General features: G+C 45.1%; 3 protein-coding genes and 1 long non-coding RNA gene across 5 annotated transcripts; 2 read left to right on the plus strand and 2 right to left on the minus strand.

Moving 5' to 3' along the window:
• The first annotated feature begins 492 nt into the window (after nt 1–492).
• Nucleotides 493–4,427, plus strand: LOC100282929 (tic20-like protein). 2 transcript variants are annotated; one of them, NM_001155834.2, is made up of 4 exons: nt 642–816; nt 893–1,244; nt 1,585–1,762; nt 3,532–4,399. In NM_001155834.2, exons 3-4 carry the CDS (start codon nt 1,597–1,599, stop codon nt 4,167–4,169), a joined length of 804 nt encoding a protein of 267 aa, NP_001149306.2. In that variant the 5' UTR covers nt 642–816; nt 893–1,244; nt 1,585–1,596; the 3' UTR covers nt 4,170–4,399. The 2 variants fall into 2 exon arrangements, with proteins under 2 accessions (XP_008643698.1, NP_001149306.2); XM_008645476.3 differs by having other exon boundaries at nt 493–1,244; nt 1,352–1,762; nt 3,532–4,427.
• A 1,531-nt stretch (nt 4,428–5,958) lies between these two features.
• Nucleotides 5,959–9,348, minus strand: LOC100502459 (uncharacterized). Its single transcript, NR_157380.1, has 4 exons — nt 8,877–9,348; nt 6,657–6,705; nt 6,289–6,570; nt 5,959–6,209 (listed from the first exon to the last, which is right to left on the minus strand). It is a non-coding gene; the product is annotated as an uncharacterized lncRNA (long non-coding RNA).
• LOC103627410 (filament-like plant protein 7) lies at nt 6,715–11,738 on the plus strand. The gene is made up of 4 exons (XM_008647705.2): nt 6,715–7,877; nt 8,813–10,664; nt 10,770–10,830; nt 10,914–11,738. The coding sequence occupies exons 2-4, from the start codon at nt 8,848–8,850 to the stop codon at nt 11,391–11,393; spliced, it is 2,358 nt and encodes a 785-aa protein (XP_008645927.1). The 5' UTR covers nt 6,715–7,877; nt 8,813–8,847; the 3' UTR covers nt 11,394–11,738.
• A 3,391-nt stretch (nt 11,739–15,129) lies between these two features.
• On the minus strand, nt 15,130–17,123 carry LOC103627411 (uncharacterized). The gene is made up of 2 exons (XM_008647706.2): nt 16,011–17,123; nt 15,130–15,915 (listed from the first exon to the last, which is right to left on the minus strand). Exons 1-2 carry the CDS (start codon nt 17,017–17,019, stop codon nt 15,425–15,427), a joined length of 1,500 nt encoding a protein of 499 aa, XP_008645928.1. The 5' UTR covers nt 17,020–17,123; the 3' UTR covers nt 15,130–15,424.
• Nucleotides 17,124–21,591: the final 4,468 nt, after the last annotated feature.

The raw sequence follows: 21,591 nt of genomic DNA on the forward strand, positions 1-21,591 counted from the left end.
TCTAAACTATCTATAAAGTTTGATTTACCTTTGCATCTAGCGTGTCACGAGATATATAATGCCACGTCATATAAAATCATTGTCTAAAACCAGAGTGCAAAAACAGATGGTTTAAAAATGTTGAGGATGTTAGAAATTAATTTGGGTAATTAAGTGGGAAATTCACACTATCTGTCGTAAGGGTCGTCATTGGCCTTGGCCCAATGAACTCAAAGAAATTGTCAGCCATGGTGTTAGGTAGTGTTTGGTTCGGTGTCAACGAGGGATGGGACGGGGTCAACCCTTGGTTGACCCCGTCCCTTATTTTTTGAGGGATAGCCTTATCCACCATTTTTGAAGAATATTCCTTGACCCTGACTCTGAACCTCCAAACCAAACGCGAGTGAAATTAAAATGATCCCATCCCATCCCATCCCTCTTCATCTATCCTCATCCCTCCATCCAAACACACCCTTAGTGCCATACAGATACACAGGCCGCGGCGAGCACAGTCAGCAAGTCGGCCCAAGCGGCTGCACATCGACGTGCCGACGTCTCGTGCCTGTGTCATCTCTTGACTCTTGTCCGTCCTAGCTTCTCCAACTCCAAAGGACGCAAACCAAAACGCACAGGTTGCCTAATCCAAACCGGCCGTCGCTCGACGCTCGTCCCGCTTCCTGATCCTCACCCCTGCCTGCGCGGCTCGGCTCCTCGGCTTTCCGCGTTCGCTACGGTCGGTTTGTGCCAGCAGCCGTGCCGGATCGTTGGCCTTGCGCGGTTACACCGTGCTCCAGGCAATGGCGAGCCAACAGCAAGCAAAAGGCACAATCCTGTGGGGTATTTTGATTTCCGAATCGGAGCAGGTGTCCTTTAAACAAGGAGTTACTTGTTTGCTATTTTTCTAAATTTGCAGCCAATCAACACTCACTAGGACTCTAGAAGCCAGGGCATTGATTCAGAGAACTCTGAGACCATTTTTGTTGCATCTTTGACAGGATTACATGATGAGTGCTCTTGTTTTTCCTCTGGTTGTATATGTTATCCAGTGAACACATGTTTAATTTTATAATCATTTCAGTTTTTATCATGTTTAAATCTATTATTTTCTAGCTTTCGCAGTTTCTAAAAAGTGTGGTCCAGTGTCTGTACTTTTATGCTGTTTAGGTTTTCGCGGCCACTGCCTCCTCCCATCGTGGTACTCATTCCTTCCGGACTGTCAGAGAGCGGGGATCTATCTACGCTAGTATTCAGTTCTTCCATTACTGGTAACGAAGCCCTAGCTTGCTTGGGTGCATTGTTCGTGCGATTTTATTTTCCAAATTTTGGGGGGATTTAACACTAATCCCTAAGGGAACGTATCTGGTGCTCAAAGGGGTACGGTGCTCATGTGCACATTTTAAATCTGGTGGATCCATCTTGTATTCAACGACACCAGCAATTTTACGAAGAACCCCTCCCACCAGGGGAAGAAGGTGGAAGGGGTTCTTCACAAAATTGATGCTGCTGTTAGATGTGAAATGAATGCACCAGATTTAAAATGTGCACATGAGCACCGTACCCCTTTGAGCACCAGATACGTTCCCAATCCCTAAAGCATTTCGTCAGGTCTACCACACGATGGTTCCCTGTCATGGAGCGGCTACTGCGAATCCTCAGCAGTTTGGTGTTATTGCCGCAAACCGCTATGGTTCTCCTGTGAAGCCATCTTTATGCCCTAGTGTTGCGTTTCTGAGACTGCAGGGTTCCGCATTTCTTCTTGGGAATAAATCCTTGGCTTTGAGAGGTAAATCCACTTCTATTTCTTCCCATATGGAATTTTTACTTGTGCATGGATATTTTTGTTTTGTTCTCAGGAGAGCTATGTGACATTTCGTTAAGAAGAATAGAAATAGAATGGAGAGGCAAATCCTGCTCCTAGAAACACCCAACACACCCCAGAATGTGAATAGATATTTCTGTTTATTTTTGTACTTCATCCGAGCTCTTTGAAAATGTGATATATGCTTGGGTGTATTCAGCTGTGCTTATGGGCTTATTGCTGCCACTGAAGCTCTTTCTCCATTGGCAAGGCAACTATTCTTTCTTAAAATAGTTTTTGGGATGAACTGCCTTAGTTTGGTATAGTGTGCAACGTAGTTGGGCAACGTTTGACCATGTTTAGTTTGTATTAAGCTTCAACATTTTTCCTCCAGAGTCCCAACCAAATTGTCAAGATTTGTTTTTCTTTCCTTTTCTTTTAAATGGAAAGTTGCATAATCGAAGGTGTAACGTAATTTTAACTTGCTACATGCTTCCATGGCAGAGCCAGAAGGGCTCACTGATTTTCTGATATCAAAAGATGGAATTAACCTACAACCAACCAGTTAGAGCACTTCTAAGTGTAATAAAAGATGCTTTTGATAGTAAAATAATCAAAAGATGCTTTGATTGTACATTTTTACAACAATTATCCAATAGCAACATCAACAATATTAGTTACCGTTTAATGTGAGCTTTCCCGATTTAAGTTACCGTTTTCCGAACGATTCCGAGTTATTTTGTCTGGATTTATCCGTTTTTGATATATCGGAATTTACCGGCCGTAATCCGTTTCCTGATTTCGACAGAACAAAAACTTATACGGATGAAAATGGTGAAAGAGTTTTTCCGACCGTTACCGACCATTTTCACCCCTAATTGTGGATGCTTATCTATTAACTCTGAAAAGCCATGCTGTTTATAACCTGGATTATAAGTTACTCCCGCCGTCCACAAATGTTGGTCGTTCTCACATTTCGAGGAGTCAACATTTTTAACTTTGACCATATTTATATAAATATTTATATTTATATTACATAATTAGTATCATTAGATAGATCTTTAAGTCTATTTTTGTAGTAAATTTATTTGAATATATAATTGTTGCTAATATGTTCTATAAATCTAGTCAAACTTAAGAAAGTTTTACTGGCACGAATACCATAGCGACAAACATTTGTGGACGGATGGAGTATTTACTTTTAGCAATGACAAGGGAAGTTTGTAATCTCAATGTCACAAAAGATGTTAGTTAAAGAAAAGTTTGCTACGGTTCAGTCCACTTCATGATAGTATGACATTTACATCTTATTGTATCAATGCATGATGGAGTTGTTGTTCATGTGGAGACAACATTAAATGAAGATATAGTCTAGTTCAATTGAACTTTTTTTTATGCTGAAGGCAATTGTACATACATGGATGAATTATGGATTTCTGGCCCTCTCCTATCAATGACATACACAGTTTTACAAACTGTGAAACTAATAATTCATATATTGACTTTCTTGTGATGATTATTTTGAAATTCTACTTCATTTGTGTGTTATTTGAGGAATTTGATTTTGCATGTTTTCGACTATCAGTCATAGCAAATTTTCTTTGAGTACTTTATTTTCTCAATTATTTCTCCTTTGTGCTAAAGTTGCCATATGCATTTGAGGTGAAGTATCTCTATTGTAAATCTTGCTATGCCAGTGATGATGTTGAAATTTTTATTAGATCTTCATATGACAATAAATTTTTTCCTTTCAGCTGGTGTGGATTCTCACCGTTATGCTACATCTTCAGCATTTGCAAAGTATAATCCTGTCAAGAACATCAAGCCACTACTGTCATCCCCAAAGTTGAAACCAAGAACTAAAGTTGGTTGCCAAGCATCCTTGTCGTCATTCAGCTACCCTGAGTTATCTTTCAAACCGAAATGGTGGTGGAGGACCCTAGCATGTGTACCTTATCTTCTGCCACTGCACAACATGTGGGGGCATGCAGATGCTATCTATCAGCTTCATCCATACTTGCAAAGATTTAGCCTGCCTTACGCTTTCATCGATACAATGGCTCTGCTCCCTGGGTGGCTTTTCCTGGCGATCTTCATGACTATATACTTCTTTGTTGTGAGGCGGAAGTGGTCGCCACACTTCTTGCGCTTCCACATCATATTGGCTATCCTGCTTGACACGGGCTCACAAGCTCTGGCCACTGCCTGCAACTGGAACCCAAGCATTGCTTTTCAGGGCAAACAAATGGCACATTTCTGGATGGCAATGGCCTTCATTCAAATCTTCACGGTTGCCGAGTGTGTAAGGTGTGCACTTTCAGGGGTGTATGCAAATGTTCCATTTATATCTCATGCAGCACTCATCCATTCAGATCTTAACCTGTTTAGGTAGTTGATCATTGCAAAGTGCATTTTTGGAATTAAGAGGTACTGAATTGGTTAAACTGTCGAGTAGAGGACTAATCAGACTATCAGAGAGGAAATTAATGTAACCATTGCTCTTCACTGCATTGTTGCCAGTACTGTTGATTTCATGTCTCTGAATTTAAGCTTGAGTGGCACCAGGCTTTGTGCTTTCTTCTTTCCCCACCCTCTTTAGCGGCACAAACGTTGAGAACTTATTTATATGGATAAATATTTATCGATTTAATAGTGTGGTGGTACTTCTGTGCATTTTAGCTGCCTTGTGATAAATCACCAGGCCCCGATTTGGTTTCACAGGTCGCTTTTGTTGTCAACGTGTTCAATGCCTTGTTTGAAATAGGTGCAAAGGAGCCTTCACTTGGTTAATGGAGCGATCCTAACGGCTAATTTGGAAACTCAAATCCCCTTCGGGATTAAAGGGGCCTCCATTTCCGAAGGGGATTTGAGATTCCCAGAGTAGCCCTAATACTGCTGTCCAAATCTGCCGCTGTCCAAATCTGCCGAAGCCAAGGGAATCCGGGATTAGAAGCCCACAAGTTCGATTCGCAGTTTTGGGAAGCTGGTCTCACCAGATCTTACCAACAGAATCCTAAGCTAGTTCCCGCATCTCATCTCACCAAATCAAACAGCGTTCCTCAAACGCCGCAGGTATGGCTGCAAATACACTGATGCCTATTTGGAACACAGGAAGGAATTGAGAATGCAGAAAAGTTTCCCACCCAAGGTTTCTTTTGAATGCGGGATTTTTTTCCGTTTCATGGGTTTTTCATGTGAAAATGAACTGGGCCCTTAATATTATGAGACCGTTTTGACTTCTCTGTACCCATTTATTTATTCTAAACTGTAAGAGCATCTTCGTGGATTCTTTGTTTTTGGCTCTCTATTTAACTCGATATATATTTTTCTATAAAGATTACACTCTATATGGAGCACCTCACTCTAACTTGAAGAAGCTAGCCAGAGTGGCTAGCTAAGTTTTGCTAGTGCGGGAGTCAATTTAAAGAGTCGGATAGCTTATCGAGTTAGATAGCTAGTATATTGCAGAGTTATTTGTTGTTGAGTAATCAAAATTTAGCTTGACAAGCCATTTAACTAATCTCTTGGATATGCTCTAAGACCCATTTTATTTATTCTAAATAAAAAGACATTCTGACTAGCCTTCATTCCTTGCTAGCGGCTATCTCCAACAACTTACCTATTCGTATACCTATATTTAAACTTGAATATGCGAATAGTACAGTCTATAGTGTAAAACAGTATTCTGGGTGAACATATAGATAAATTGCTGGACATAGTCTAAGGTTATTCTTAATGGATAGTATCATACTCATTAATGAGATGTCATATAAGACTTTTCGCTGATGTGGCAAGACATTTAATAGGGGAAGTTGTATGTTATATAAAATATTTATTGTTTTGGCACGACATCTTAGGTTGTGGCATAAAAAATAATGTTTAGATATAGTCTCACACAATATCACACCAATTAACTAGTTTAAATATATAATTATGATAGTACACATTACGAAGGATATCACACTTTAAATCCTATGTGGTGACACTCCATTTTTAGTTGCAAGCACGGAACGCCAACAAAGGGGCGGGGGAACAAGCTCAAGTGCTGTGGCCTAATCCTTTTCACCACACCACCTCACTCGCGGAGCACCCGGCATCTGATTCTGATCAGTGGGATGTCGCCGTGCAACCAACCGCTTGACCGAGCGACAACGAAGTGCTGGGTGGTCGCTGAACCCATTGCAAACGGCGCCAGTGGTTCGTTCGGTGCCGAGCTCACCTCACGCGACTGCCCCACGGCACCGGCAGGCAGCAGCCGGGCGACGGGGACGCGACGCGTCTCTGGCTGCGCTAGTGACAAGTGCGTCCCGTTCATGTCCTGGCATTCCACCCCGATCCGTCGCCTTAGACGACGCTACGCACTGCCCAACCGCTGCAAACTACCAGTAGCCGACGACAAGTGCAGAGGAACGGTCGCTTACGCCTTAAGGACCTGTACCGTTGTACGCATGTTAGTGTCCAAATCCAAGCAATATGCAATAAGATACTGTATCTGTACGAATGAATCTTACTGTTCATCCGGTCAGTCCTTCCAAAGAAAGAAAAAACGCGCAATGTGATTGTGAAGAACTCATGTCTCTCACAGATAGGTGCACTGGGGTGATGGATGGCTTTGATTCAGCACCAAAAAGTGTTGACCTTTTTTCCCCCCTCTTTTCGCCTTGAGTAATATTCACACGTGCTGTCGATCGACCTAACTCCTCGAGAGCACGTCCGATGTCGTGCTCCACATTTCTCCTGTGTTCGGACGACGGTTTCACAACTTTCCTGACGTACTTGCCAGTGCGCCCCGACTGGTGGCAATGGCATGGACGGGTCAGTGATTTTTTTCGGGGGTCTTATAAACCTCAAAGCTTGATGCAGAAGCCGTTTTACCTACCTGTCTTCGTCGACCCGACGTCCACGAGGTGCAATGCCACATCGATCCCCTGTAGAAAAAGCTAGCTAATAGCCTATATGGACAGGTAATATTCAGACTGTGGACGATAAGGAAGCAAATATACTTTTTTTCCGGAGGAAAAAAACATGCACACTGCAGATACACCGATCTCATTCTAAGAAGTAGAAGCCATGGAATCGATGCCAACATTTTTTTTCTAGGAAAAAAAAGGAATTGGTAACAAATTCCAGTCGTCGCGTGCAAACTGGTTTATCATGATCCCCCAGTAGAGCAGGAGAGCAGCCATGGCCCATGGGGAGGACGGAGGAAGAAGCTAGGCCAACGCTGGTCTCCGGTGGGACACGTAGGGCGTGTTTGTGACCCTGTCCCTGGCCAGCTCGGTCCGTTCAATTAGACCAGGCTGAGGCTAGCCTGTCCCGGCTACTGCAACTTATTTTGTTTGCGCACTTGTACCATATGAGCCTGGCTCAGACGAGCTGGTGTTTGTCATCCAATATGCAGCCAGGCTAGAAGACCAAAACTACCTAAACGCGGAATCCTTGCGCCACGAGCAGCCAGGCTCCCAGGAAACGGACCTTGAGCTCGTTTCTGTGGAGCCAGGCTGAGAGGCTCAATTTGCACGCGCACAGCCTGGCTCTCGAGCCAGCCAGACGACGCAAACATAGGAGCTGCAGCCCGGGAGCGCAGCCACGCAAACACAGGAGCTGCAGCCCGGGAGCGCAGCCAGGCTGCTGGGCCATGGCGACAAACACGCCCGTAGAGTGTGGTCGTGGTCGTACCCGGGCCGGGACTGAACAGCCCAACTGCTCCAGCTTCCAGTCGTTCTGACAGCATGCCTGAACCACCAGGCTCCTCGCTGACCCCTCCGCTTCCTTCCCGCCAAGCGAAAGCGCCACCCGCGCTGCCCCTGCCCCCCTTGACGCCTTCCTCCGATCCTCAACAGGATACACCCCTCGCAACAGAAACCCCCTCCGCCGAGGCCCGCCGACCAAACTTCTGCCAGTACCGCTTGCACCTTACCTGCCAAGCTGCGTACTGACGGAACGCCTTGAGCGAGAGCGAGGTTGCGCTCCACTCCACTCCACTCGCCAGTTCAGTTCTTGCTTCCTGCTCCTGTCGTGGTGCCCTGAGTCCCTGACTGCGAGGAGCTAGCTATGCATCCCCGCGGTGGCCGACGAACTGCGTAGCCTGATCAAACAGGTACTGAATATGTTCTCTCACCTTGGTTTTGATGCTCTTCTGTTTCGGATTATTGGGATGTCTTTGTCATGTTGAATGCTGGGTTTCAGTTTTACAACTACATTGGTGTAGCCTGTGCTCGTCAACTTTAGTGGATAGTTAATATATATATTTTCTGAACAAAATGGCACCTGAAATGTTTCGATTTTCGTACGATTTTTTAAAAGCGAGTTTGTGTCTCAACTTTTGCATGTGAGTACCTCAGGGATGCGCTAATTTCAGAATTATTTGAACAACTGAAGTAGTACATTTTCTTTGAATTGGTTTCTATATTTCCACAGATTATTCGTACTACATATTTTGCCAACAACCAACTCACTACAAACTCATCAAACTAATAGGCACTTAGGCAGTTGTTAGAAGACCAGCAGTTTCGTCGGTCTTAAATTGGACAGTCAATATCAAGAATTTTGGATCAGGGTTGAATAAACGAGGGGTTCCAGTACGACCCAACATTTCAAAAGCATACTTCTTTAGTCTGTTGCATGGTTTGTTTGGTTTTGGTGGTCATAATTTGGGAGGAACTAATGTTCAACGTTTCCAACGACAAAGAGTTCAGATATCAGCAAGTTTTTTCCTTCGGAATGAGACACATCAACTAGTAGTGGACTAGCGGTTGCTTCAGAAGCCCACACATTTCTATCTCTCCTTTACAAAAAAGCTTTGGTGGACGGAATGAAGAACTGTTCAGTTGTAGGACTATTTATCTTTAGCAACTGGTTGGTAAAACGTGAGAACCAAACTAGTGCAGTTGTTGCGGGCTCATACATAAGCAAGAGCATCATGCAAACCTAATTGGCTTGACCAACCTCTGTTGTTACTGTCTTACACAAGTTGTTAACGTAAATTACTTGTTCATTTTCCCACGTATTCTTTGTTTCTGCATAAACTTTTAGCTGAATAATCTGGGGAAGCAAGCGTCAAGGTAACAATGACTGAAATGGGAGAAGCTCTGAGAACCTGCATGGAGCGGCTGGTGGTTGCCAGAGAAGAGCGGGAGCAGATCATCGTCGAGGCGGCCAACGAGATATCCTCCAAGAAGAAGAAAGTGCGCGAGCTCCAGCTGAAGCTGGAGGACGCGAACAAGAAGATCGCGAAGCTCGCCGCCGAGAACAGCAACCTCTGCAAGGCCGCTGACGTCAAGGACGCGCTGATCGGGGAGCTGAGGGAGTCCGCAGCGGCCACTGGGGACAAGCTCGCCGACGCGACGGCGAGGCTAGAGTCGGCGCAGAAACAAGCCGGGTCGTTGGAGTACGAGGTGCGCATGCTCCAGAAGGAGCTGGAGGTCCGGGGCCAGGAGCGGGAGTACGACCTCAAGTCCGTCGACGCCGCGCGCCGGCAGCAGGCGGAGCACCAGAAGCGGATCGCGCAGCTGGAGGCTGAGTGCCAGCGGCTGCGCGCCATGGTCCGCAAGAGGCTTCCCGGGCCGGCAGCGATCGCCAAGATGAGGGACGAGGTCGATCAGCAGCAGGCCCAGACCCCCACAGCCAGCCCGAGGCGACCCCGTCCCGCGACGCCCTCCTCGCCGCGGTCGGCCGTCGCGCCGTTCTCGCCGCGGACCCCGTCGCCGCGGCGATCCGTCTCGGGCGGCGCCGACGGCTACGCGTTCAGGCTCCGCGCCGTGGAGGACGAGAACACGGCGCTGAAGCAGGCGCTGGCCAAGAGGGAGAGCGAGCTGCAGTTCATGCAGATGAAGTACGCCGACGAGGCCTGCAAGCTGACGGCGGCTCAGATGCAGGTCAAGGAGCTGACGGAGGAGAACAGGCAGCTGAGTGACGCCAACACTCAGTCTGAATCCTGGGCTTCTGCTCTGGTTTCTGAACTGGACAAGTTCAGGTCAGGCAACGAGAACGGTGGTGCCTGTGCGTCCATCATGGCATCATCTGAGATGAACCTGCTCCATGATTTCTCTGAGGTTGAGAAGCTGGAGACGGCGTCAGGTGATCAAAAGCGCAACGTGCAGCGTGCATCTCCGCACAAGGCGGATACAGGACTGGCAACGGAAGAACAGAATGGTAATGCTCCTGTCCTGGATGGTAGCGTCTCCAACGGCCATCCTGAGAAGGTTAGGCATATCTGGGAATTAGTTGTGCAGAAGCATGAAGCGAGCGGGGAAAGCTTTGAAGCTATTATTGAACAGATAAGCCAGGCATTGGAGCAGACAGCTACTCGTGCCAAGAGAGATGGTTCGGACGTGCCAAGTGACCAGTCTGAAATAGAGAAGGCGGTGAGAGATATGGTTGAGCAGACCACTTCCATGATCCAGGCGGCATATGCAGAAGAAGACGACGTCGCAAGATCAAGAGCGCTGTCGCACCACAAGTCTGAGATGTTTCGCCGCTTCAAGCGCCTGGTTCAGGTCCGTCATGAGCTACTGGAAGGGAAATGCGACCTTGGAAAGTTTGTAGACGAGGTCTGCCTCATCCTAAAGTACGTAGTGAGCCAATGCTTCTCGGATCAAGATCAGATCGACACTGTGAGCCGTGATACAGAGGATTTTGATGGAGCTAAGCCATCAGGTGCGGTTACAGCAGACGGTACGCATGACACTGAAAGCGCTAAACCAACAGCGACTTCAGCTTTTCGGACAGAAGCAGATGGAGAACCAGTTCAGTCAGTTGAAAGCCAGACTACGGCGGCCAATCGTCTGCAGAAACCTGATATAGAACTCATACATGCCCTACAACACGAGGATGGTAGTAGTATCCTTTCAGAGAGAAAATCGGCGGCATACCGTGAGATGCAAAGGTAGATTTATATGCTGCTATGTGTACTCGATCACTTTTTAAAAAATAAATAAATAAAATGTTGTCAACAAATTTTTTTTTTTGATGTATGCTCTTGATCATACAGCCCTGCTTCTGAGGCAAGTGTGGAACGTCGGGCAGTGCAAGAGGAAAATCATTTAGCAACAGTAAGTTACGGTGTCTGTGAGTCTGTCTACAGTTATTAGTACACCATCATGAACTGAACTCACAATATCAGCATTCACTGCAGAACTCAGAGATTCTCGCAGCGGCTGATAAGCTCGCCGAGTGCCAGGAGACGATCACGATGCTGAGCAAGCAGCTGCAGGCTCTAAAGACGCCGGCAACTCCAGGTCCTCTAGACGCCTCCTCCGCCTGCATCCCCAGGACGAGCTCGGCGAAGTCCGACTACAAGCCGCAGTCGCTCGCGAGCATCCTCGCCGAGGCCTCCACGTCTCCCAGTCCCACTCCCACCACGCCCACGCCACAGGTGCTGTCCAAGGAAGACGAAGGCGAGGTTCGTGCTACTGCTACGCCGACGACGAGGAGCGCAGCACGGCAGGAGGAGAACGACGCCGGCGGCAATAATTCGATGCAGATTGTCGTCGTCCATGCCGAGCCGCGGCCGGACGACGGTGGTTCCGCTGACCCGACGAAGAGGAGGAAGAAGCGCGGCACGAGCCTGCTGGGCAGGATCGTGTTCAGGAAGAGAGCCGAAGGCGGCTCCTAGACCGACTGCGGTGACCTGCATCGATGCGGTGGATGCGTTCTGCTGCCTACAGGTTTGGCATGGATCCGGCCAAGTGTGCTGTCACGTTGTGACCAGTGGTTTTTTTCCCCTTCTTCAGCGTGTTCTGTTTATGCTGCTCCCAGTGAGCGAGCGATCTTTTTGGGCGACATATGTTCCGGTCTTGCAGAGCCTTGTGGCTGATGGCGACGGGTTCTGTCGCATGGTGTGAGCTACGTGTCTTCTTTTGTTTATGGACAGACTTTTCTCTGTGTATTTATGAACATCTTGGCTGTGCAAAAATGTTTATTTATTGGAAGGGGACAGGTTCTTTTGTCCTTACAGTAACAGTGCGTGGGTACAGTACTGTACAGTACTAGAACAGATTTGTGTGTTTTCTGAGATGTTCTTGCACTTGCCTAAACTGCTGGACTATAGGCATGTTTGGTTCGTTGCCTCAATTGCCATATTTTGCCTAACTTTTTTTGTCTAAGGTTAATTATTCAATTTGAACGACTAACCTTAAGCAAAGTGTGACACATTTAGCCACAAACCAAACATGTTTTATATATACCGCAAAGGAATTGATCAGCAGGACGTGGGAATTCAAAAGGGCTGCGGATAGAATGAGTGTAGAGATCCGAAATCCGAATGCATAAGGAGCGCGGCAGGATTGTTTAATCTCATGGCAAAAGTGGCCATCCCAAGGGGGGCTTCTCAACGGGGATGTGATGTTCTGATTTAATTAAATAGATGGGAAAGGGATTGCCATAACCTAATCCTGCGCAGAATGGGCCGGACCAGCTGACCTCAACATAAGAAAAAAAGGGAGGAAAACTGTATGGCACAGACCTCGCCTTCTGGATGAAGCGGCGCCGTCCGAAACCGGCGCACACAAGGACGGCCGTATTCTAGAGGCCGGGCCGGGCGGCTGAATGGACAGGACAGGAGAGCCCGGCAGCACCTTGGACGCAAAGAGGTTTCAGATGCTGACAACTTCGCATGAAAAACACGAAAAAAAAATTAGTCTGCGGCCGGACGCAGACAGAAACGTCATACGCAGCTGCTACTCCGCGACGCCATCGACAGCTTGAGGCCGAGGAGACACCTGGATTAGATTATCACTCAGGACGGCACGAACTTGTTGTTTTCCACCGGCCCCTTTTTAATTGACTGCCGGCAGTTGCTTGTCATCTCTCTGTTCTGTGCTTCTGCACTGCTGGGATGCCTGGATAGCGTGGCTAGTCATGGGCTCATCTTATTCTTATCCTGTACGCTTTTTTTTCCTGAAGTTCTTGTGGAACCGGGTGACCAGATGGCAAGTTGTGGAACGGTATGGATTCTTTGCTTCCGTTGCGTCTGCCGCGCCGTTTGATGGCATATGGTTCTTATCGCCACAAAAAGGTTCCCGGATCCAGATGTCTGGATGCCATTGCCAATACATGAAGCTACCCTACCTGTTGCTCCAGATGCCGTTTATCTGAATTCCAGCTTCTTTTTCTCCGCAAGTTCATCCTCTGTGAACAGTCACTGAAAACTCGTTGCAGGGAGAGGGATTGCTCTAAACAAAAAAAACCAAAGTTTCTGCCTTTTTTTTCGGGAAAAGTTCTTCTAGTATTTTTTTTAAAAAAAAAATCCAGCTATCCTACCTTCGCATGTGCAAAATAAAGTATCAGATAACGACGGTCAAATAAACTATTTAAATTTCTGTATACAAATGGTATTACTCACACTTTGGTTGTAATGTTTTTTTTAAAAAAAATATCAGGACATACTTGAAAACAAAAACAGTAGCTGTTATATTTGTATTGGAGGCTGCATCAATGTCTATAATATATCTATATACTTCCACACTCTTCTCTATCACCGTCTGATTCAGTCCTTCACCATCATTATCAAAAAAGTTAATCATAATATAAATACACATTATATCTCATATCTCATCTCCTATTTTAAATTTCACTCTATAAACAGTGTTGTAGACTACAATGCAAAATAATTTTTTGTACGACCTGCTAGGGACAACCTAAAGTTACTCATTGCCATTATAAAATATTTAGCCTAAGATATCCAAATACATTTATACAATATGCACACCTCCACAAATAATGAAAAACAATTAAAACCATCCATATGCTTGTTTTCCTATCATCTATTCCTACTATTTATTAAAAAATAGAGCGACTCTGTTCTGCTTACCAAACACGAGATCGGAGTCGCTCTATTACAGTTGGCTCCATAATGAAACACCCTCTATGGTGCAACCGGATGGGTCTCCTATTATGTGGAAGTGAGACTAGTCATATGCTTGTGCTTTACTACGATATTTATGTATTACGTGTGTAGATTTTATTTTAATAAAATAAAAAATATATGTGTTTTGTTGGGTAGGTAGATATTAATGTAGAGTCAACGATTAAGGTTCGAGAATCCTCACTTGTACACAATTTTATCTTCTTTTTTTGCATAAAACGTGGAGAAAAAGGATGTCCACTGTGAAAACTGGTGCTTTAATATAATAGACAAGAGAAAGAGAAGATATGTGTTGAGAATTCCTATTTATGAAGAGTGAAATTAAGGTAAACTAAAACTATAAATTTATTATTGACACGATATAATATAGTAAAAAAACGGTTGCAATCATGTTTCTCATGCAATCACCGTATAATTAAAGTATCAAAAGTCTAAAAAGTTCTAAAAAAATTATAAATATACTTTATTATATACACTACAATGTATGAAATTTCAAGTTCTAATTCATACTATATTAAAAGGTATAGAAATGGAAAAGCTATATAATTTTTAGTTCTTTATATTGGATAGAATTTTCTGTTTTTTTATATATCTTAACATAGGAAAATTTATATTTACTATTTGATACATTATTAGAGTATATAAGAAACTATATCTATTTTTTGAGAATTTTGTGACTTTTAATAATTTGATTGTACGATGACTGAACAGAAAATCTAATTCAACAGAAGTTTGACTCAATATAGTACTATATTTTTTTAAGGACGTGGAGAGGGCGTGAGCCGTATATGATAGTGGTACATGCCCACATGTTATACAGCTTCTCAGTTTCATTAAAAATAAAATGTAGGCTCTGTTTATAAGTTACTACAACTCAAACATGAATAACTAAGCACTGTCTCCTTTTGTAAGTCATTTGTTGCTGGAAGCACCAGTAACAAAATCACGAGCGGTGGCGGCTGGATCGGATACTTGCATTGCTTCCAGCCTTCCACTAAGGTTTATCGTCAAAGCGTGCGCGGTGCGCCCATTGGGAATAGAAACTGCCTTGATTATCATGGTTTTTGGTCAAAGCGTGCGCCCCTTGGAAATTTGGGAGTCGAAACTCGTGTTATAAAGCAAACCAAACACTTCAAATCAGGTCATATTTTTATTTTTTAGGACTTAAATATACAATTTCTTGTTGGAGCCAAAACTTTCCGTTACAAACAAACAAAAAGCTCCTCAAAATATAAAAATAGGTGAGGTGATGGAAGTAACTAGTCTCGAACAAAAGTATAAAGTGCATGGGGTTTACAAATCAAGGTAAAAAGAGATACCATTATTAGCTATATGCAAATGTGAATCACAGGAAGATTCAACTTTTCAGATTGTGTGGTTTTTATTTTTTTCTAGCCGCTTCTTTCCTCCTCTTTATTCGAAATTATAGTTCTAGAATCTATCTCCACCATATATATGTACAACTTGAGCAATGAAAGCATAAGGATAAAGAGACACGCACCAGGGTATAATATAAAAGAAGAAAACAACGAACCAAAAGCTCATTGCATAAGACAAGCTTTTCATCCTTTTAACCGACCTATATAATACTTCTTCACATCTAGATAACAGCAGCTAGACTATGATACATCACCAGCAGCAGAACAACAACTTAATAGCGGCCAAATCAAGCTGCGTGCCCTAACTCCTAAGCATGTGTGTCAGTATCGCCGTGACCATTCGCCATTACTACACCTAATTCCTGTTTGACAAATGGGCCACCTGTCGGTCTCCGCTGTTCGTCAGTCTCGTAGCGGGATCTCGAACAGGTCGGACTCGGCCTCCGGGTCGCCGACGGACGCCGCGCCGGAGCCGCCGACGCTCTCCTTCCTGCTCCTGCTCGTCTTCGCCGTCTCCAGCCACCCGGAGTCCACGCGGCCCACGGAGAAGAGCTCGCCGCTGTCGTCGAAGTCGAGGCCCATCGAGCCGCTGCCGCGGGCGTCCACCGTGGACGCGGCGCGTACGAAGCACGGGTTGGCCGTGCGCCGCGCGTTGCCCGGCGCGTACCGGAACTTGCTCTGCCCGAGGTTGACCAGCGCCATCACGTCGAAGCTGGAGGCCAGCACCGGGTATAGCGGGCTCGAGAACGCCTCCGCGTTGCAGCTCACGGCGTGGACCAGCTGCCCGTCCACCGTGAAGAACACCTTGCGCTTCGCCGGCTCGAAGCCGCACCCCACAACCTTGTCCACGCCCGCCCACGAGGACTTGTCCGATTCGTACACCAGCTTCATCCCTGAAACCATTCAGCGAAATCAAACTCTTTATCGCGCTCATGGATCGTTGAAGCAGCAGCGTGCTTTATGTGCTCTGCTAAATGCTAATACTTACCGTCAAGGTAGACCGCGCCGTCGGAATGGAAGCCGATGGACGACGCGTACGTTCCGACCAGCGACGGCCGTTGTGGAGCGGCGGACGCGGTGGCGAGGCCGAGCGACATGACCAAATGCCTCCGTTTATCCTGTTCGTCGTCCTTGACGGCTCTGTTTTCTTGGACCGGGTTCTTGGCGGCAGGTGCAAAACTGACGAGCTTGACGCGGTCGCTCTCGCTGGAGCCGTCCCGCCCACGCCTGCTCGCCCTCGACGCGGACCACTCCGGCCGTTTCGTGTTCAGGTAGATGATGGTGATCTCGAAGTAGGCGTCCTGCGGGAACGGCGCGCCGGCGAGGGGCGGGCCCGGCAGCGGAAGGCTCATCCTGGCGAGGCACAGCGCGTTGGGGTTCCCCGCGTCCGTGTCGCCGCGGAGCGGGCTCGGGTTGCTCCCGGGGAGCCACTTCCTGCTGGACGCGGCGGCGGCCGCCGGGTCGAGCCGCACCGCTTGCATCCGCTCGGACGATCCCATGGGCAGCTCCCACGCTGCCGCCTCCGCCATGTCGCGGCTCGTCCCGGCGTCGCAGAGCGGGCACGTCCCCCACAGCGGCGACGACGACGCGGACTTGGACTTGGACCGCGGCGGCGCCACCGCGAACACGAACTGCGCCCACCCGTTCTCCGCCGCCTCGGTCACCAGCCGCGGGTGGTCGGCCCACTGGAACGGGCCCTGCTGCGCGCCGCCGCCCGAGCCACGGTGCCTCGCGTCGACGCGGGCGTGGTGCTGGTGCTGGTGCAACTGCTGGAACCGGAGCCCCACGCGGCCGCTGGCGGCGTTGTACCTCATGTTGAGCTTCGCCAGCCCGGGGCTCGCCGTCGGCTCCGCAACGGCCGTAGGGGAAACTTCTGGCAGCGCCGGCGGCGCATTACGGGGCAAGCTCCTACGCCGGTACACCAGAAACACGACCGCGATCAGCGCCGCGATGGGGAGCCCGACGGCGAGCAGCAGCTTAAGCCACAGCGCCGCCATACTGCACGCACGTTCCTCCCGCTGTTGCTCACTGAGAAGTATAGATGGCCAAAAAGCACGAGGCCCGTGAGCCCGGCACGAAGCCCGCTTTTTGGGCCCGGTCCGAGCCCGGCACGGTAGAATAAGCGGGCGGGCTTGGACAGGAAACTAGGCACGGCGGGCTAGCCCGGCACGGCCCGTTTACCTCTAAGCCCGTTAAGCCCGTTTTTTTTACACTAAAACGTGCTTTTCGGCCCGTTTAGCCCGCTTTTCGGCCCGTTTTTTCGTGCCCGGCCCGTTTAGGCCCGCTGCGGGCCGGGCTTGGACAGAAACTTAAGGCCGCTGGCTCAGCAGGCCCGGCCCGGTTTTGGCCGGGCTTCACCGTGCCCGGGCCGGGCCGGGCCGGGCCGGCCCGTTTGGCCATCTCTACTGAGAAGACCGGGGCTGCGTCGATGGAGCGGCGGCGGACATGGTCACGAATCACGATGCTCTTTGTGGTGCGGCCGGTTGATTCTTTCTGCGTGCTGTTGTTGTGGCGTTCTTGGAGCCTGGTTTGGTGGAGGGTCTCGGAAGGCTGGCGCGGCCACGGAACGCTGACCGCCTCAACAAAAAACAGGCAAAACAACGACTGGAGGGGTTTTAAATTGGGCGGAAGCCGCACGCATCGGCGTGATGCTGCAGGTGTGGGTTTATTTTGCTCAGGGGTTGATCGAATTGGCGCTTATTTGCAACGGGCACACCAGCACGTTGCACGGTGCGGGTTAGGTTGGTGACGTGACGTGCGAAAACTTTTAACGTGGCACACATTCGAAATTATTTAATGGTCATGCGAGAATTTTCAATCATAAAGGCGAGATTCACTGAACATTTGACATTTTTAGATCTTAAATTGGAACCAAGCATATACACGACACTTTGTTGGGAGTAGGATATCATATACCCAAGGATGACATGATCGAACGGTAGAATCACGATTTTATTAGTTGCTTGAGGAAATGAATGTATTTATTTGCATCGTTAATAATGATTTTCTGCATTTGGAAGTCAATGATGGTAATTTTGGCAAAAATTTAGAATCTTGAATTCACTTATTCGTAGATATTACTCAGTTTTACTGTGATAAATTTTGATGTTAGATTAAGACCTTGTGTGATCCTATCGATTGGAGAATACAGTTGACACGACCATATATACCGCGAAATAAAGATTTATTCGGCACTGCTAGAGCTATATAGAACCTTGCTAAGAAAAATCATGTTCATCCAAACAATCCATCTTATAACATAGGAGTAGATGGACTGATGGAGTAGTTACTTAGAAACCAATCATCTAGTATAGCTTATAAAAGCTAAAATACCACTGGTATTGCGACTTATAGAAGTTGAGAGGATCAAACAAGTCCTAATAAAATATTGCACTATTTTTAAAACTAGTATATAAAATTAGTTGATGATACAATAATAATGAAACATGGAATTAAGAACTACGTGCCTGTTAATATTTCAAAACATTGGCATACTTGACAGTTTTTACAGTTTTATTTTGTACAAAAATAAATATCGTCCCTTAAGTATCAACCTAACAAAAAAAGTGCGGCTACATTACATGATTCATATTGAAGCTTTAGGGTACCTGTTGTACATGTAGCATTTCTTTAAAGAAAAACGGGTATTTGATAAGATTTATGGTAACTAGCAGTAGTTGATCAGTTACTATCACTTTCCTAATCATTATGCGATGACAAAATGATCTAGTTTTGCAAGTGAAGGACGAGAGATAAAACTTCCACTACTTCTCTTATACGAGGAACTTACAAACAAAATCATCAGTAAACCATTGACGTTTTTTAAAAAGAAAAAAATGTGCAATCGAGCTTTCCGTACATTTAAATTATCATAGGTTATGAAATTTATTAAAACATTTATATATGTACATTATTTTTTTGTCCTACCAATATATAAAGTTTTAAGTTCTAATTCATTGTATGCTGAAAACATTCTAAGAGATATAAAAAACTATGAATTAGGACTTAGCATTTAATATGTTACTAGACATAAAAAAATAGAAAACTCTATCCTGAAGCAAAAAATGAAATATGTCATAATTGTTTTGTGTGTTTTTATGAATTTTTGTTAGTTTAATTGTATGACCATTATTACACGGAAACCTTGACTGCATAATATGTCCCCCGTTCCAATATATTAGTCGTTTTAGTACTTTATTTTTTGTCTATATTCAAATGGATGTCAATAAATCTAGACACATATAAAATATATACATCAAATATTGTATGAATTACGAATACTATTTTAGGATGGATGGAATAGTTTTTATTTTAAAATACATAACTGGATATGTAGTTTCCTTGACATGCATGCATTTTATAATGCTAAACATTTCCATTGGAAGAGAGTTTAACTTGTACATCGTTAAAATCTACAGCAGAGTTCAGTGACACAAACATCGAATCCCAGGAGAAAAAATAAATCTTTCCATCAACAAGGTAACTGATAAGTGATGAAGTCTCACAACCTCGTTTCATGTGGGGAACCAAAAAATGATGCCTTGGAGTGGACAGCCACACAAAACTTTTTCCACGTCGTTTTTGTAAGATGTTTCGACGTTTTAACATCTCTCGACTTCACACCTTGGTGATGCCGTTTGACAGGATTCAAGACTCAAGAGGTGCAAAACAACGGGTGAACGTACGCAACGCAGAGTGCACATGAGAGATCTTCTTTTCCCCAGATAAGAAAAGTATTGGTTCTTTTTCTGCAGCGTCGGCCTTCCGGTGAACCGGTGTCGAAGCTCACGTCAGATGTGCCGGCCTGACGACCGCCTGATCATGTTGTTGCCTTCTGAATTCCTAAACCTTTCTCTCTCTATATATAATCCCCTTCATCTTTGGCACTAATCAATGGCACGTGGTATGGAAGCGTTCTCACGTGAAGGGCGGTTCTGGGTCTTTGCTTGAACTGACATAAAAAAAATATATTGGCTTTGCACACACGGAATAGAATATATTGGCTCGCAAGCGGCTGTTGGCCCTTCACGCTCTCACGGCTAGTTTGAAAGGTAAACAATTGGGGGATTGGATTAGAGTGACTAAAATCTCCTCTTATATAATATTGAATAAAAAGAAAAATTTAGCCACTCTAAAAGCATCTTCAAGAGCTTCTCATAAGTCTCTTTTAAATCAAGTTTTTTAAGAAAAAAAAAAACAAAAACATGTCTCCAACAGTTCTCCTAAAATACTTCCAACTTTTTCATAGACTTTAAAACTCTCTCGTTTGTAGCTACAAACGAGGGGTTTTTGAGCTCTCTACAAACAATCTGCCTCTTTAAAAGATCTGTTAGAGAAATGATTAAAATCTACCATCTCTAGTTTTTGAACTCCCAAACTAGTCATCAAGATTTCCGTTGTGTTTATTTTTAGTCCCTTTCAGTCAGCGCGGGTGTCTTTTTGTTTCTCAGGATACTATTTATTGTCGTTCTGAAAGCATTTGGATCCGGTAAGCCCATTTCATAGTTTCACGTGTCATTGTTTATCTCGCTTGTCTGCTATTTTATACAATACCAAATTTGAAGTTGGTACATTAGGATGGTTCAGTTCGTAGCTATAATTATTCTGGAGACCTTTAGGCCGGAAACGCATCTTTTGTATAGTATAACTATTCTAACTTAATTCGAATAACGTTCTCCAGTTCTCCTTATACATCTCCCATTATCTATACTTCTAATTTACTATTTCCCTCTATAAGATTCTTCTCATACATATAGTTCGTTCTCCCTATATACTATAAGGGCCTATTTAGAAATGTAGTTTTGAAATACTATACTTTTGAGATACCATATTGCTCAAAATCAAGATCTATTTGGTTCCATTGGAAAAACAAAGTATATTTAGAGAGAAGAGAAGGAACCTGAAGTGGTGAGTGGAGTTTCGAAAACTCCAAAAATACCACGGTTTTAGGTAAACGTGGTATTTAAAACTGTGTTTTGCCTGAACAAATCAAACACATTTTGAGTTCTAATATTATAGTATCATCAAATATCATAGTATTGTTTTAAAACTGCAAAACACTACACTTCCAAACAGAGTCTAAGTTTATAACTTAATTAATTAACATATATTTATTTTTTTCAAATTTTAAAAACTCTACAATACTACTCTAATACATATTATTACCATACGAGGCTTAAACATGGTTAATATTGGTGTGATTAAAAATAAAAGAAACACCGTATACAGGGCACCGTTGGACGCATTCGATACCCGCACCAGCATGTGAGCGTTTGGAGAGAGCCTAATACATTTTTCAATGTGTTGAAAAAAGGAAAAACATATTTGCATCAAACCGCCAGGGTTCCTGCGTGTCTTTTGCATTGTTCCCTCAACTTTACTTACTCCTTAGAAAAAAACTATCAAGAGTTTTATTTGTTGTTTTACAGATGTTTCTAGAGTTATTTACGCTATGTTTAAATTCATTAGTTGCTAATAGTTAGCTAACGAATAGTTTATAGCAATATTAGCTAGCTAATTATTAATTGCAATTAGCTAGTTTTGCCTAACCGGTGACATAGTTGTTACTT

This window comes from Zea mays, chromosome 5, assembly GCF_902167145.1.
Source record: "Zea mays cultivar B73 chromosome 5, Zm-B73-REFERENCE-NAM-5.0, whole genome shotgun sequence".
NCBI lineage: Eukaryota > Viridiplantae > Streptophyta > Magnoliopsida > Poales > Poaceae > Zea > Zea mays.